Below are 18,592 nucleotides of genomic sequence, written 5' to 3' on the forward strand. Positions count from 1 at the left end.
TGCCTGAGACCAACTGGAAGTTGGGATTTGACCCCTGCTTTTGTCATTGCCAGTTCAGTTCACTTTATGTTTTTATATTATGGAGCTTGGGGCAGATTATGGAAAGTACCTAAAGCCAAGAAAAGGAGTCTGGGTTTGATTCCTGCCTCTTCTCACTAGAGCTTATCATAAAGTCAAAAGAAACATGAATGATCATGGCTTTATAACCACTCCCAAGAAGCTACTTTGTAGAGCATTACCAGAGGGTCCTTGCTGAGGGCCCATTCATGATACTGAGTTAACTGCCACTGTCTTTCTGGGTGGGTTGGACAAGTGAAAGAATGATCACATTTTTGGAATCATAGGAACTCTGATGCTTTATACATCCTTCTCACAGAAGATTTGCCTTTTGGCAGGGTACAGACTGTGTACCTAGAGTTGTCTAGCCTGTTCCACAGGTCTAAGAGCAGTATCTTGGGAGAAAAAAATTAATAAGAGTTAAAAATGCTTGGGATTGCTTTTCAAAGAAGAGACTCTTGGGTGATTACACCAAAGGTTTCAGGCTGCTTGAACCACAGAGAAAGTTATGTCCATAGAATATATGACCTTTAAATAAGCCTTGAGCTTGTTCCTCTTTGTGTAACTCAGGAGATAGGCACTCAGTTACTCCTTTCTGCAGAGTAGTGTTTTTTTTTTCCAGGGGAAGCCTTTTGAATCAAAAGAGTTGAGATTGGAAAAACAGATGCAGACTGGCTTCTGTCTTCCTTGAGTTATACTCAGTAGGCCCTGAGACTTCCAGCAACAATTATAATATTAATAGACTTCTATACCTTCATTAAGGTTACTGCTATTCTCTTCATGCCTGCCACATTCCATTCTAGTTATAGATCAGGAGAACCAAAGTGAAAAGAGAAGTAGAAATACATACCAGGTCACATAGTGATTCAGTGAGAGAGCAGGGCTGGTCCCAGGATCTTCCTTCTTTCTGCTCCATGCTCTTTTACTATTCTGCACTGACTCTGTCTTTGCAGCATAGTGTTTTAGGACCCATTTAAGAGGAGATATGACGCAGAAAAAGGCAACATTGGAGTTCATACAGACTTGTCTTCTGATCTTGCTGCTGCCATTTACCAGCTGGTGTCTAAATGAGGGAAGATATTTGCCACTGATGCAAACCATATGATAAGGGGTTAATATTCAAAATATATTTTTACAAAACTTATACAACTCAACACCAAAAAACAGGGACTTCCGCCAAGATGGAGGCATAGGTGGATGTGCTGTGCCTTCTCACACAACCAAGTTTAGAGACAACTAAATATTAGCAACAGAAAACACAGTCAGAACACGGAAAATTGAACTTTTCAGAAGTTCGTTAACAACAAATTCTTCAGCCTGACCGGTAAGGGGCAAAACCAGTGGCTGGTGAAGCGGGGTTGCACAGGAGGACTCGGGATTGCACAGGAGGACTCGGCCAACGTGAACTCAGGCGCACGGAATCCAGGCGCATGGTTGGACCTAGTGAGTGACCGAGCGAGCGACCTCGGGGGAGACAACGGGGCAGCGGGGCTGCGTGTTGACTGTGGTTGCGCATTTGTGCGTGGGTGGACAGGCGAGGGAGTGGGCGGTTGGACCGGGGCCAGCGGGGCCAGCGGATCCCCGCAGCAAGTGTCAGGGAGAGCGCCGCCATTTCCCTGCTCTGACCCCACTTCCACATGCAGCGTCACACCCCAGCAACCAGGGAGTCCAAGGCTCCGCTTCTCACACTTAAAGGGCCAGAACAGACCAAAAATGGCGCAAAAAGATCTCAAAGCCCCAGAGCCTATAGATCTAAGCGATGAAGAAATAACAAAACTCTCAGACGCACAGTTTAAAACACTGGTGATCAGGATCCTCACAGAACTGGTTGATTATACGGACAAATTAGACAAATATATGAAGGCGAAACTAATTGAAATGAATGGAATTGCACAGGACACCAATAGCAATGAAAAGGAAACTGGGACTCAAATCAATGGAGTGGACCAGAAGAAAGCAAATAATGGCCAAACAGAAAAGAGTCAAGAAGCAAGAATTCAAAGAAATGAGGAGAGTCTTAGGAACCTCCAGGACATCTCTAAACGCTCCAACATCTGAATTATAGGGGTACCAGAAGGGGGAAAGACACAGCCACCAGTGGAAAACTTATTTGAACAAATAATAAAGGAGAATTTCCCCAATCTGGCAAAGGAAATAGACTTCCAGGAAATTCAGGAAGCTCAGAGAGTCCCAAAGAAGTTGGACCCAAGAAGGAACACACCAAGGCACATCATAATTACATTAGCCAAGATTAAAATGAAGGAGAGAATCCTAGAAGCAGCAAGAGCTAAGGGGACAGTCACCTACAAAGGAGTCCCCATCAGACTGTCAGCAGATTTCTCAAAAGAGACCTTCCAAGCAAGAAGGGGCTGGAAAGAGGTATTCCAAGTCATGAAATCCAAAGACCTACAACCAAAATTGCTCTATCCAGCAAAGTTTTCATTTAGAATGGAAGGACAGATAAAGTGCTTCTCAGATAAGATCAAATTCAAGGAGTTCATCATCACCAAGCCCTTATTATATGACATGTTAAAGGGACTTAGAAAAAGAAGTTTAAAAAAACATGAACAGTGAAAGGACAACAAACTCACAGTTATTAACAACCACACCTAAAACAAAAGCAAACTAAAAGGACAGCTAGATCAGTAGTGGAAACATAGAAATGAAGATCTCAAGGAGGGTTAGCAACAGGGGAGCGGGAGGAGGAGAAGGGGGGAGAAGGTACAGAAAATAAGTAGCATAGACAATAGATAGAAAATAGCTGGGGGGCAAGAATAGCGTGGGAAATATAGAATCTAAAGGACTTGAGAGACACGGTCATAAACTAAAGGGGGGTAATCGTGGGGGTGGGGGGGTAAGGGTGGAGGGGAATGAAAGCAGGAATAGAACAACTGTAACAGCATAATCAATAAAAAATTTAAAAAAACACCAAAAAACAAACAATTCAATTTATTTTAAAATATATAGTCTGCATTATATTTTCCATTACCATTAGTCCCTTTATAACTCCTCCCCAGCAATCACCACAGTGTTATCCATGTCCATGAGTCCTTTTTCTTTTTTTGTTCAATACTTCCACCCCCAACCCCCACCCCACTATTGTCATTTGTTCTCTATCTATGAGTCTATCTCCGTTTTGCTTGTTAGTTCAAACAGTTCAATTTAAAAATTCGTAGAGAGCCCTGGCTGGTGTAGCTCAGTGGATTGAGCATGGGCTGTGAACCAAAGGTCACTGGTTCAATTCCCAGTCAGGGCACATGCCTGGGTTGTGGGCCTGGTCCCCAGTGAGGGCTACATGAGAGGCAACCACACATTGATGTTTCTCTCCCTCTTTCTCCTTCTCTTCCCCTCTCTGTAAAATTAAATAAATAAAAACCTTTAAAAAATTCATAGAGGACTACATACAGATTGATCAGTAGACATGTAGAAACATGCTCAACCTCACTAGCCATCAGAGAAATGCAAAGTAAAACCAGAATGGTTATTACCTCATACCCATCATAATGGCCATCATCAATTAATCAACAAACAACAAGTGCTGACGAGGCTGTGGAGAAAAGAGAACCTTTGTTCACTGTTGGTGGGAATGCAGACTGGTGCAGCCACTGTGGAAAATAGTGTAAAGCTATGTGGACAAATTAAATATGGAACTGCCTTATGACCCAGCAATTCTACTTCTGGGGATTTATTCTAAGAAACCCGCAACACTAGTTAAAAAGAATATATGCACCCCTATGTTCATTGCAGCTTTACAATAACCAAACTATGTAAGCAAACCCAGTGCCTATCAATGGACAAGTGGATAAAAAAGCATTGATACCAATATACACAATGGAATATTACTTGGCAATAAAAAAGAAGGAACTATTATAATTCATGACAATATGGGTAGACATAGAGACATTATGCCAAGTTAAATAAGTCAGTCAGAAAAAGACAAATACCATATGATTTCAGTTATGTGTGGAATCTAATGAATAGACTAAATGAAAAATAGCAACAAACTCATAGATACAAAGAACATATTGTCAGTTGCCAGAAGGGAAGGAGTTCAGAAGACTGGATGAAAAAGGTGAAGAAATTAGGAAGTACATAATGGTGGTCACAAAATATTCATAGGGATGTAAAGTATGCCATAGGAAATATAGTCACTAATATTGTAATAACTGTGCATGGTGCTAGGTGGGCACTAGAAATATAGGGAGGAATACATACCTACATAGTACCTACTATGTACTGCAGAGATATTTCCTTCAGAAATAATGCAGAGGTATTTCATTATTATAGCATATGTAACTCCCTTAACATAAGCCTATTTTATAACAAGTGCCTATTAAATGGTAGGGGTTTTTCCCTTCAGAGACCTTAAATTCACTGTTCCTCAGGTAAGTCATGTCCTCTTCAAAAGTCATCCCTGAAATGCAAAGGTTGTAGTGGGATGATTTTTAACAATTCCTTCAAGCCCAGCAATTTTGGAGCCATTTGACAAAGCAAATTAAAGGAGGGAGGAAGGAAGAAAGGGAGGGAAAGAAAAGGAATTTTTTGCTGGCTTGGTTACAAATGACTCTCCTACATGAAATAACCTACTGTAATAGATGTTTTCTGTGCCTGAATCATGCATTTTAAGTCAAGTGAAGGGAGAGGAAAGCCAAGCAGTAGCTGAATTTGTTGGGGTGGTGGTGAGGGCTTCCTACTATCAAATAGCCATTGCTCTTCAAATTTTTCCTTTCCTTACCACAGACCATCCTCCTCTGCCAGAAGAATCATCTGTAAAACCCCAGTCTATCCTATAAACTACAGAAAGCACAGCAGTAAATGAAAGAAAAACAACCAGGGGCTCAAAGAAAGAAAGGGGTGGAGCAAGCGGATGTTCAGGCTCATGCTGGAGCAGGGTGGCAAGCATGAGAGGTTCTCTTTGTTGTAGAGCAACAGGGCATGTATCTCTATTTCTGCTGGTTACTCTATATGTTCGTGGATCTCTCTGTTCCACTTGTGTATTCATTCAGTCAGTCAATTTTTATTGAGGGCCTACTATGTGCCAGACCTGTGTTAGGAACAAAGAGGCAAAGTATTGAATAAAATATGCTTTTGAGTGAACCTCTATGTCCTTCTTTCAGGTGCTGGAATTCTAAGGATGTCTGTGTGTTTGTGTATGTATATTTCTTTGTATCTGTGATAGTTCCAGGTGTGTATGACAGTGATAATTTTCTTGTTCTGGTTTCAGAAGACTTCCTTTCACTTGCTGTGATTCACTTCAAAAACAATGGGCTTTGTCTCTGTTTGAGTTTTACAACTTGCAAGATACAATTTAAAAACAACTAGAAATCCCATGAAGTTATCTTTTATAGAAGTTTTACCTATATTTGTATCAGGAAAAATAACACATTAGTTGGAGTATGATCCCATGCATGACTACAAGAATCAGGAAGAAGAAACATTACCTGAGTCCAACTCTCTGCTGTGTCATGCTAGAGGAGTGACAATTTCTGCCATTAATCATTTTCTCATTGACATTCTTGGCTTTAATAAAGGTAGATAGAACATCTTATTTAAAACAACCAGTCAGTAGTCCTGATAAAGGAGATGTCATCAGGCCCTGAATTATTCATACTTATGAAAAGCAAACATTATAGTATTGAATTAAATTAGCTTGGTTTAATAGTTAGATTCTGTGTGATCAAATTGTTTAATGCCATTCTCTGTTCCTTCTCTCATCTAGCAGGATATATTTTCATGTTCTTTCTGCCGCCTACAAATTTTTAAGAAGAGAGACTCTAGAAAAATGTTAATGGGACTGTCTATTCTTATATTTGTTCTCCCAGGGAAACAGAAGTACCTGTGTGCCAGCAGAAATGATTGTACCATTGATAAATTCCGAAGGAAAAATTGTCCATCTTGTCGCCTCCGGAAATGCTATGAAGCAGGGATGACTCTGGGAGGTATGATACTCTTATTTCTTTTTCTCTTCTTTACTCTCCCTCATTATCTTGTTCTGTCTTTAAACCAGATTTTCCTCTTTGATTTTTCCAAGGAGGCCAGCCATGTTCTAGATAGAGGCTGACCCCTTCATTTCAACATGGCTGTCGGCCAGCCGGTGCCTTTCTTTATTCTTAACCATGCCACATCCCACTCTGGGGCCAGGCATAGGAGCAGGAGATGTGAAGCAGGGAACAGGACCCATCAGAGGGTGAGTGAGTGTGGATTTGACTATAAAAGGTTCCCCAGGGGACATACTGGTACTAGCTTTATGTTGATAAATGGAGGCTAGAATGAGAGAACTAAGGAATCCAGAACAATTGCAGGTGCAGGATGACCCAGGCACAGGCTGGCCTTGAACACCCAAGAATATCCTTCAGTTAACTGCTGCCAATATTGTAGGGTTGACCACTTAGAAAGAGAAGCCGCTTCTCTTTGGAACCTATGACTAGGCTGCCAAGCGGAGCCAATTTCCTATCCCACACCTCCTAGGGATGAACAGGCCTTTTAATCATTTCCTTTTCTTTGCAAATCTATTGATCATTTCCAAAAGCTTTTTTTGGTAGCACAGTAGCTTGACAGAGGTAAGATACAGCTCTTTCAAGGGTGACCCTATCCCATCATAAGGCTCTCTGTTCCCTAGTCTGTGTCTATCATGAGCACTGTCACCATTCCAGAAGGGCTTAGCTAACACTTAATCTCACCCCCCAAAATTCCTCATTTCTTCATGTTTACATCGACTTAATACCAGACTCCTTTCTGCTGCCTGTTGCCTCCAGAAAGACTCACCATTCATGAGAAAAGCAAGCTCATTAGTCTACTTTGATTTCAAAATGGAACTTGAGGAAAGACAAGTCTATTCCTGAATGCCTAAAAGTGTAACTTCATATCTGATTACTTATTATCAGCCTGGAAAACCTAATCACCTAGACTCCTGCTCTCTCCCTTCCTCATCTCTAGGCTAATTTAAAGCACTTGTGCATCTCTGGCTTTTCGCAACATGCTCAATACCTTGTCTGCCTATGAGCATATTTATAAAAAACAACTTCTTTTCTAACTACGTCTGAGTGTTTATGTGGATAGCTATATCCTCCTCTCCTTACAGACCAGTAATAGTCCTTAAACAGACCAAAGTACTACAAATAAATTGACCCCAGCTCAATTCGAGACGGTTTTAACAGAAGCATCTCAAGTAGTGTCTAGTATTCCCAGATATGGTACACAGATGCTCTGTGAGTGGTTTTCCAGGCAGCCACATCAAATGAAACTCAAATATCTGAAGAAAATCAACCTTGTTCTTGTTTACTTGCCTTACTCCAGATAAATCACAATTGCAGTGGGGAGGAAGTAATGAGACTGGAATGGGGTAGTGCAGAAGGAAAGCAAAAGGATTGACAAAGGGAGGTTTTACATACAAATGTTATGACCCCATGTGAGGTTTCTGATATGCTGAATTCTCAATTATTTAGCTATGAATTGTGTATAAGAGCTGGAGGCTCCAGGTAGAGAATCCCTTGATTTTCCATCTGCTGATATGAATTATATACCTGCTTTGATGCCTGTAAATCCTAATGGCAAGCAAAGTCCTTATAACATTTGGGTCCAAATCTTAAAATTAGTTTCATGTCTCAGCCAGCATGTTCCATTATAAAGCAGACTATGATGTAATTACAGTGAGCCCCTTTGAAAAACAGTAGATGATTTTACTACTGCTTATAACAGGAATAAATCTATAAATTTTTCTAAGTCCAGTGCACTCTCCTTGGCTGCCAGTTATACTGATGTCTCACAAACCATTTTCGTTATATTAACAATGGCTGGACTTTTTTGGACAGACCTCATATTATGTTCATGTACCATGCAGTAAGAACCCAAGTGTTTACCTCTTAAACAGCATTGTTTGAAAAACAAACATTTCCACTTTTCTAAATTTTTGTCTATATTCTTTGCTTCCCTGCTGCAAACACAAGTTTATTGCTAACTTTCAAATTCAATATATCACACTTTTACTCAAACAATGGAAAAAAATAAACCATTAATTCAGAGGGGCCTTTCTGAATTCTTTAGCAATAGACTTCACTCTTTATAATACTTTAATTTTGCCTACACATTTTGATCACCTTGAAGGATAACTCATGTAATTCAGTTTTATTTTTACTATCACTCAGCTCCAAATTGTGTAAGATTTTCCAAAGTGGAAATGGGATGTAGCCTTGGACAAGTCTCTCCTCTCCTCTGAGACTGAGTTTTCCCATTATAAAATTGGCGTGGTGGGCTTTACCAGGAACCTTTCCGGCACTACCATTTGCGATTTTATCTCTTAGGTCACAGAGAAAGAATTTTAAGTTTATCAGTTTGTTGTTTGGATTGTCTATCCACTGCTTCCAGAAGTATAGATAGTCTAGACTTGAGTGCTTTGACCTGCAGAGTAATTTTAGCTATCTCAAGTCATGCCAAAATAAGATATATTATGTGTCTGGATAGATTCGACTGGATAGATTATTGAGGGAGTGGAAGCCAGAACTGTCATTCTATCTTAAAGAAGCTGGTACTCAGCAGCTGATGGCTACTTGGTTTTCAGGACTCAAAGTCTCTAATTTGGTTTTCTCTATGAATGTTCCATCTACTATTTGGTGATGGGATCTCTGAAACTCAGAGATACCTAAAACACATACCCCTTTTCTTCCTGCTTCTAGTCCTATCTACCTCTTCATTGTTTTTTTTTTTTTCATAGTATCACTTGATGTTTATGAAGGGATCCTGGAGGTGACTGGATTCTCAGGGTAGTTTCCTTGAAGACCACCTCCAGGTTTTCAGCTTCCCATCCATGACAACGACAGGCCTTTTTTGTACATGGTTCATTGCTAGCTGCTTTTGAAAAAATCATATATTGCTAACCGCTTCAATAATCAAACTCTCTTGCCGACTTTTCGCTTAAGAAAATATAAATATATTTCTTAAAATATTTAAGTAGGCATTTTGGAGGCATTTATAAAAATATAAATATAACTCTAGAGAAGGACCTTCTCTCCAGTGAATTAGTTGTGTTTTTTTTCACAGCCTATAATTAGAATAGTGCACAGGCATCTCTCATTTTTCTCTGTATTTCTTAAGGATGTGCTCTCAGTTTCCAAGATGGAATGAGAAAGAAATAATTCATCTTATCTGCCATCTTCTCCCCTGACCCTTCCCTTCTTTTCACTTTCTCTCCTGTTCCCTCATATACATTATTTCTTTTTGTGTTTTGTAACTCCTGGGTTCTCAGCCTCCAATAAATGGTATTTGGTCCCTGCTACTTTCTCCTTTCTTGGACCAAGGAAGATGGTAGATACTTTAAGATTTCAGGTAGTAACCAAACCCCAAAATAGGAGAAGAAACATGAATCCTAGAGCATGTGAGAATCTGAGGTGTACACCATTTTCTTCAGGGGCTATTCTATAATATTTGAGAATCATCTTTTCTACTAGGAGATTGAACTCCACATCTGAGACCTAAACCTGTTAACAGATCTACAGGTTTTAACAACTTCTACAATTCTCTAGTTGAGAGTATGGCTTAGAGAGCCCTTGGCCATGATCTAATGTTGTTATGGATACTTTTTTCCCAGTATTGAAGACAGTCTTGGTGTCAGGCCTTTCATCATTTTCCATGCTCAAGAGCAGCCCAGTATTGATACTTCTGTATCACATGTCCTGTATGCAAGAGAGTGATTCCAATGCCAAAGTACTATTCATGGAATGGTTCTTCAGCAGACAAGTTTTACTGTATTTATTTGTCCATTTATTTATCTATCCATCCTTCTAACAAGCCAACTAAATATTCCTTCCATCTTTTCATCTATTCATCTATGTGTTTGTTTAAACAGATATTTATTGAGTTCCAACTATGTGCTAGTCCTGACAGTAGGCACTTTGGAGGATTGGAGATGAATAAGATATGGTCCTTGCCCTCAAAAAGTTAAACAAGGGGAAAAATAGTGATGATGAATATACCTTACTCTTAAAGGATAAATAAGAATGACTATAAAGATGTTGAGTGAGACAGACAGGAAATGGTATTCAAGGCAAAGGGCACAGAGACATAAAAATGCATTGAAGGTTTGAGGATTAGCAAGTAGTTTAATATGGTTAGATCTTGGGAAATTGGGAAGACAGGCTGGAACCACAATAAAAATGGATGTGATTATCACTTCTAGGCCTTTGGCTCAGATCAAATGTAAAAATGGATGTGGTTATTATGCTAAAAGGTTTGGACTTCAGGCAGTTGAAGCTCTATGACATGGGATAGACATTCACATATCATTTTACTTGCTTATTTGTTTTTAAAGATAATTAGTGGTAACATGAATGCTGCATAGGTGAGGGCTTAAATTGTAGAAAAAGAGATAGTAGACCAGGGAGAGAGAGAGAGAGAGAGAGAAATATGTAACATTAACTTCGCTAAACACCTGGGATTGTAGCCTTGGATCCTAGGGTTAGATTCATATAAACCAGTGTTTTCCCATGTGGATTCTGAGAAAACTAGTTCCATGAAGTGATCCACAAAAAATGATTTCTATAGTCAAATAAGTTAATAAAATGTGACTATTATGCTCCTTCTCAAGATGATTTACTGTCCATGTTTACATTTCACAAACCTCAAATACTGCAATAAAGTGAGGAGCTTAGTAACTCAGGATTCCCAAATTTAATTCAACCACAGAACCATTTTTTCATGTAACACTTGTTAATATCCTAAAAAGTACTGCATTCTGGGATACATTTTGGAAAACTTGGGTATATATAAATATTCTATCCTCTAGGCAGACAATACACCTAATCTGGGTCATCCGTTTTTCAAACATGCATGTGAAAAAGGAAATCCTACCTTTTGCTACAGGATGGATGAACCTGGAGAGTATTATGCTAAGTAAAATAATCCAGAAGAGAAATACCATATGCATGATCTCACTTATATGTGAAATCCAATTAACAAAATGAACAAAATAGAATCAGAGACAGAGATACACAGTAAAGACTGATAGCTGTAGGAGGGGAGTGGGTATGGGGAATTGGATGAAAGAAAGCAGGGATTAAGCAAAGAATGTATATATAATACCCAAGGACATGGAAAATGGCGTGGTGATTGCCTGAGGGTGGGAGCTGGGTAAAGGTAGGCAAAGGCGGGGGTAGGAACATCTGCATAGTGTTAACAATAAAAATAAATTCAATGAAAAATGTGTGGAATATAAAGAACAAAAGAAATAAACATTCAAAACAAACTCATATATACAGACCACATTTTGACAGTTGCCAGAGGGGAAGGGGTTTTGGGGGGCTGGGTGAAAAGGTGAAGGGATTAAGAAGTATAAATTGGACTTGACTGGGTGGCTCAGTGTATTTGAACATTGTCTTGTCCTATACATCAAAAGGTTGTGGGTTTGATCCCAAGTCAGGGCACGTATCTAGGTTGTGGGTGCCATCCCTGGTCAGGGCACATACTGGAAGCACCTGATCAATGTTTCTCTCTCACATAAATGTATGCATCTCTCTCTCTTTCTCCCATCCTCACTCTGTAAAATCAATAAAAGTATCCTCAGGTGATGATTAAAAAAAGATTGGGAAGCAGCTTAAATGCCCATCAGTACATGAGTGGATAAAATGGCTCCTGTATATTAGCACAACAGAATACTATTCAGCTGCAAAAACAAAAGGAAGTCTTACTTTTTGCAACAGCATGGATGGTCCTGGAAGTTTTTATGCTAAGTGAAGTAAGTCAGTCATGGAAAGATAAGCACCATATAATTTCATTCACATGTGGAATGTAATAAACAAAGTAAGCTAACAAACAAAATAGAAACAGTCTCATAGATACAGAGAATAGACTAACAACTGTCAGAGGGGAGGGGGATTGAGGAGTTGGGTGAAAATAGTGAAGGGATTAAGAAAAAAAATAACCCTCCTAGACAAATACAATACTGTGGTGATTACCAGAGGGAAAAGGGGATGGGAGAAAGTAGAAGAGGATAAGGGGCTATAAATTGTGACAGAAGGAGACTTGACTTGGGGGAATGAACACAGAATACAGTGTACGGATGATACATTGTAGAATTATCCATGTAAAACCTATATAATTTTATTAACTGATGTCACCCCCAGTGAATTTAATTTTAATATAAAGAATGCCTCATGATCAAGAGCAGATCATTCTCACCACATCTCAACCAGCATGCACCAGTGGCTACTAAAACCACTAAAGCAAACCATGTTGGGTCTGTAGTATTATTATGCACAAAGAATAGGATGAAATACGGGCCAAAACAGGGTTATTGTCCAAGTCATGTCATAGGCACAGGTACATATTCCTTGTCTAGCATGCTCCTGACTTCTTTGTCTAGGAGCATGCTAGACAAATTATTTCTCAGAAATATAATGACTTCAGCATCATACAGAGTGATGACTAAATATTTTGGATATCTAGACATTCTTTGCTAAAGTCTAACTCTTTGAGCATAATTCCAATATCTACCCAGAACCTTATCATGGAGCTACCACATGACCTCATTGCTAAAGTTGGAGGCCTAGAAATCACCTGTTTGAAGAATTTGGGTACCACTGCCTACCCAATGATTGAATCCCCTTTACCTACAGTACAGCAAGCAGCAAAGTATCATAAAATCCATAATGTGGAACTCAGTTATTGAGAGTTCCTCCCTCCTCCTTTATTCCCAAGATTAGAGTGCTTAAAGTTTTCAGGTTGGAGATGCAAATGGTAAGTCTCAATTCTGAGAAGTGTTACTCCCCCACCACACACACACACACACACAATTCTCAGATAACTGAGTACTCCTACAGACTTATACAACTGAGACATGTACGTAAGAGCAGAATTGCCCTATAGACTTTGAAATCTATGGGCACAATACATGACTCAGCACTTACAACCTGCTTTTCCCAGTTTTATCAGCATAATGATATATAACATTGGATTAAAAGTGTGCAACAGACTTCCAGTGAAGATGGAGGCATAGGTGGAAACACTGTACCTCCTCACACAACCAAGTTTATGAACAACAAATATTTAAAAACCAAAACAGAGAGAAAATTAAACTGTACTGAAGTCTGACAATGAGCCATTAATCCAGACTGGTAAAAGGGGTGGAGTCAGTGGCTGGCAGAGAGGGGACAAGCAGGAAAAAGCAGTGGACTGACCCAGGCACGCAGGCAATGGTTGGCAGATCCCAGGCACGGGGTGACAGCGGGCAGACCCAGTGAGGGTGCAAGGTGGCTGGGTGACTGAGGCCACACATTCGCTCACAGATAAACCAGGCAGAGGACCGAGCAGTGAGATAGACCATGCAACCCAGGGCACCAGCTCCAGGAAGTAAAACCTAAAAGTAACAATTGGAAAAACTTATGGGGATCGAGGTGCTGGGAGAGGCTCCTGGGCTCACAGAGAGCTCCTTGGAGAGACTCACAGGGTTCTGAAGGGTGCAGAAGCCGATACATCTGCAAACCAGCACCAGAAGGGCCCAATTTGCTTGTCGGAGCAGGAAATGGGCCTGAAATTTGAGAGAGAGCAGAAAAAAATGCCATGGCCCTCTATGATCCCACCTCCACATACAGCATCACAACCCAGCAACCTGGGTTGCCCTGCCTTGGTAAACACCTAAGGCTCTGCACCTCATATGTAACAAGCACAAACAGACAAAAACATTATGGCTCAAGCAGAAGAACAGTTCAAAGCCCCACAGCCAATACTTTTAAATGACAAAGGGATAGCCAACCTATCAGATGCACAGTTCAAAACACTGGTGATCAGGATACTCACAGAACTGGTTGATTTTAATCACAAATTAGATGAAAAATTGAAAGCTTCACTAAGTGAAATGAAGCAAAATGCACAGGGAACTAACAATGATGGAAATAAAACTGGGACTCAATAAAGTGGACCAGAAGGAAGAAACAAACAACCAAACAGAAAAGAATGAAGAAACAAGAATTCAAAAAAATGAGAGGCTTAGGAATCTCCAGGACATCTTTAAATGTTCCAACGTCCGAATTATAGGGGTACCAGAAGGGGAAGAGGAAGGACACCAAGTAGAAGACTTATTTGAACAAATAATAAAGGAGAACTTCTCCAATCCGACAAAGGAAATAGATTTCCAGGAAGTCCAGGAAGATCAGAGAGTCCCAAAGAAGATGGACCCAAGGAAGAACACACCAAGGCACATCATAATTACATTAGCCAAGATTAAAATGAAGGAGAGAATCCTAGAAGCAGCAAGAGATAAGGGGACAGTCACCTACAAAGCAGTTCCCATCAGACTGTCAGCTGATTTCTCAAAAGAGACCTTCCAGGCAAGAAGGAGCTGCAAAGAAGTATTCCAAGTCATGAAATCCAAAGTCCTACATCCAAGATTGCTCTATCCAGCAAAGCTTTCATTTAGAATGGAAGGGCAGATAAAGTGCTTCTCAGATAAGGTCAAGTTCAAGGAGTTCATCATCACCAAGCCCTTACTATATAAAATGTTAAAGGGACTTACCTAAGAAAAAGAAGATAAAAAAGATGAACAGTGAAAGGACAGCAAACTCAGTTATTAACAACCACACCTAAAACAAAAGCAAACTAAGAGGACAGCTAGATCAGGAGCAGACCCATAGAAATGAAGATCACATGAAGGGTTAGCAACAGGGGAGTGGGAGGAGGAGAAGGGGGAGAAGGTACAGAGAATAAGTAGCATAGACGGTAGGTAGAAAATAGACAGGGGGAGGGCAAGAATAGTATGGGAAATATAGAATCTAAAGAATTTGTGACACATGGACATGAACTAAAGAGGGGGAATAGGGGGAGTGCGTGTCCAGGGTGGAGGGGAATAAAGGGGAGGGATGGGACAACTATAATGGCATAATCTATAAAATATTTTTAAAAAACAAAAAATAAAAGTGTGCAACATGATTTCATATATGTCACTATATACATCATGAAAACATATCTATATATCACCACAATAATAGACATTTAGTTAACATCTATATTACCGTACATATTTACAAAATTTTTTCCTTGAGAACTTTTAAGGTCTATTCTTTTAGCAACTTTTAAATTTGTTAACTGTAGTACTGTTAACTATAATCACAGGCTGTGCATAACACCCTTAAAATGTAATTATCTCATAACTAAGTTTGTACTTTGTAACTACCTTCACCCATTTCCCCACCCTCTAATCTACACCTCTGATAACTATAAATATCTTTTTCTGTTTCTATGAATTGAGTTGTTTTTTTTTTTAGATTCCACATTGTACCGTATTTTTCTTTCTCTGATTTAGTTCACTTACCATAAAACCCTCTAGGTCCATCCTTGTGTTGCAAATGGCAAGGTTTCCTTTTATGGCTGAGTAATACTCCATTGTATTTGTATGTATATATCACATTTTCTTTTTTAAAAAATATATTTTATTGATTATGCCATTACAGTTGTCCCATTCCTCCCTTCATTCCTCTCCACCCTGCACACCCCCTCTCCCTATTCCCCCCCTTCAGTTCATGTCCATGTGTCACAAGTTCTTTAGCTTCTACATTTCCCATATTATTCTTGTCCTCCCCCTGTCTATTTTCCACCTACCATCTATGCTATTTTCTCTCTGTACCTTTTCCCCCCTTCTCCTCCCACTCCCCTGTTGTTAACCCTCCTTGTGATCTCCATTTCTATGGTTTTGCTACTTATCTAGCTGTCCTCTTAGTTTGCTTTTGTTTTAGGTGTGGTTGTTTCATCTTCTTTTTCTTAGATAAGTCTCTTTAACATTTCATATAATAAGGGCTTGGTGATGATGAACTCCTTGAACTTGACCTTATCTGAGAAGCACTTTATCTGCCCTTCCATTCTAAATGAAAGCTTTGCTGGGTAGAGCAATCTTGGATTTAGGTCTTTAGATTTCATGACTTGGAATATTTATTTTCAGCCCCTTCTTGCCTGTAAGGTCTCTTTTGAGAAATCAGCTGACAGTCTGATGGGAACTCCTATGTAGGTGACTGTCCCCTTATCTCTTGCTGCTTCTAGGATTCTCTCCTTCATTTCAATCTTGGCTAATGTAATTGTGATGTGCCTTGGTGTGTTCTTCCTTGGGTCCAACTTCTTTGGGACTCTCTGAGCTTCTTGGACTTCCTGGAAATCTATTTCCTTTGTCGGATTGGAGAAGTTCTCCTTTATTATTTGTTCAAATAAGTCTTCCACTTGGTGCCCTTCCTCTTCCCCTTCTGGTACCCCTATAATTCGGATTTTGGAACACTTAAAGATGTCCTAGATGTTCCTAAGCCTCTCCTCATTTTTTTTGAATTCTTGTTTCTTCATTCTTTTCTGTTTGGTTGTTTGTTTCTTCCTTCTGGTCCACTTTATTGATTTGAGTCCCAGTTTTATTTCCATCACCATTGGTTTCCTGTGCATTTCCCTTCATTTCACTTAGTGAAGCCTTCAGTTTTTCATCTAATTTGTGACTAAAATCAACCAGTTCTGTGAGTATCCTGATCACCAGTGTTTTGAACTGTGCATCTGATAAGTTGGCTATCTCTTTGTCACTTAAAAGTATTGGCTGTGGGGCTTTGAGATGTTCTTCTTCTTGAGCCATAATGTTTTGGTCTGTTGGCACCTGTTATGTATGAGGGGCAGAGCCTAGGTGTTCATCAGGGTGGGGCAACCCAAGTCACTGGGTTGTGATGCTGTATGTGTAAGCAGAGTCAGAGTGAGCGATGGTGCTTGTTCTTCTCTCTCAGATTTTGGTCCCCTCTGCTGCTTTCCACAAGCAAATTGGGCCCTTCTGGTGCTGGTTCCTGGCTGTGTGGACCTGTGTCCATTCTAGGACCCTGTGGGTCTCCCCAACAGACTTTCCTGTGAGGCTGGGAGCCTCTCCCAGTACCTTAACACCTGAATGTTTTTCCAATCAGGGCTTCATTTCTGGTTGCTGGGGCCCTGGGTTGTGTGGTCTGTCTCACTGACTGTTTTTAAACCTGCCTGGTTTATCTGTGCATGAATGTGTGTCTGCCGTCAGTCAGCCATCCTGCAAGCCTCACTGGGTTTTTGTTCCTGCGCCCGCCCTGGTCCACCAATCAGCACCTTCTCCTGCCATGATCCCTCTCTGCCAGCTGCAGACTCCACCCCTCTTACAGGTCTGGATGAATGGTTCGTTGTTGTCAGACTTCGGTATAGTTCAATTTTCTGTGTTTTGGCTGTGTTTTGTTACTAAAACTTTGTTGTCCTTAAATTTGGTTGTGTGAGGAGGTACAGTATTTCCACCTATGCCTCCATCTTGCCCAGATGTCCCCACATTTTCTTCATCCATTCATCTGTCAGTAGACACTGAAAAGCTCTGTGGTTTTTATAATTTTGAGGGTTTTTTTAAAGAGGTCCTGTAGTATAGTGGAAATAGCATGATAGGCTAGGTACAGACAGGCCTTTTTTCTAGTCCTTCCTTTGCCACTTACTATCTTGATGGCCTTGGGAAAATGATTCAGTCTGTTTGAGATTCAGTTCCTCCAACCACACTATGAGAATAATAAAGTCTTCTTTGAGGAATTGTAAATTTGTAAAGAAACTGGTACATACAAGCATACAATAAACATCACTGTTCCCTCAAAACATATTTTCTTGACTATTTTTTGCCACTTTAATTTTAGTTGTTGTTCAAGTACAGTTTTCTACCTTTTATTCCCATTCCAGGACCCCCCAGCCCTCCCCACCTCCCTCCCATTTCCCACCCTCCCCCCTTGTTTTTGTCCATGTGTCCTTTATACTTGGTCCTGTAACCTCTGACTCTTTTCCCCTGAAATTCCCTCCCCTTTCCTCTCTGGTCACTGTCAGCCTGTTCTCTATTTCAGTGTCTTTTGTTATATTTTGCATGTTTGTTTATTTTGTTGATTAGGTTCCTGTTAAAGGTGAAATCATATGGTATTTGTCTTTCATCACCTGGCTTACTTTGCTTAGCATGATGCCTGTAATACAGTGGAGTTTGCCCTCTACTGGCCAGTGGGTGTGGCGAATATTATTTATTTATTTTTATTGTTGTTCAATTACAGTTGTCCTCATTCCCCCCATTACTCTACTCTGCCCTACCCATCCCCCACATTCAATCCTCCCCCCATTGTCCTTATTCATGGGTCCTTTATACATGTTCCTTGACTTGACCCTTCCCCTTCTTTCCCTATTATCTCCCTCCCCCCTCCTCTCTGGTCACTGTGATCTACATGCTTCCAGTCACCTCCAGGACCTAATCTCTCTCTGCTATTATAGTATGACTTTTGGTACTGGTTCTTTGTTCTATAGTCTCTGAATCAGCCTTGAATCAACCCTAGATCGCCATCCTCCAATTGGTCATGTACATATCTGATGACACATTATAGGGGAAAGAAGCATACTTCTCTCTAATTGTAGTTGTCAAGTGAACTTGAATGTGGAAGAATAGAGACTATATCTCTCATTTTCTCCAGACCAAACTATCTGGGATAGCACATTATATATGTCATAGTCTGTCTCTGAGAGTGTGCTTTTAGAGAACTATGGTTAGAGGTAAATAATTTTTCTAATC

The 18,592-nt window shown here is 40.1% G+C and overlaps 1 protein-coding gene across 2 annotated transcripts in view; it reads left to right on the plus strand.

The window, feature by feature from the left end:
• The window catches only part of AR (androgen receptor), a 256,158-nt gene that overhangs the window by 199,948 nt on the left and 37,618 nt on the right, over nucleotides 1-18,592 (plus strand). For both annotated transcript variants that reach the window (XM_053666526.1, XM_053666527.1), the window contains one exon: nucleotides 5,880-5,996. In XM_053666526.1, coding sequence (XP_053522501.1) covers nucleotides 5,880-5,996 — 117 coding nt within the window. The remainder of the gene's footprint in view (nucleotides 1-5,879; nucleotides 5,997-18,592) is intronic.

This window comes from Artibeus jamaicensis, unplaced genomic scaffold, assembly GCF_021234435.1.
Source record: "Artibeus jamaicensis isolate MK-2021 breed Jamaican fruit bat unplaced genomic scaffold, CSHL_Jam_final contig_457, whole genome shotgun sequence".
Lineage (NCBI taxonomy): Eukaryota > Metazoa > Chordata > Mammalia > Chiroptera > Phyllostomidae > Artibeus > Artibeus jamaicensis.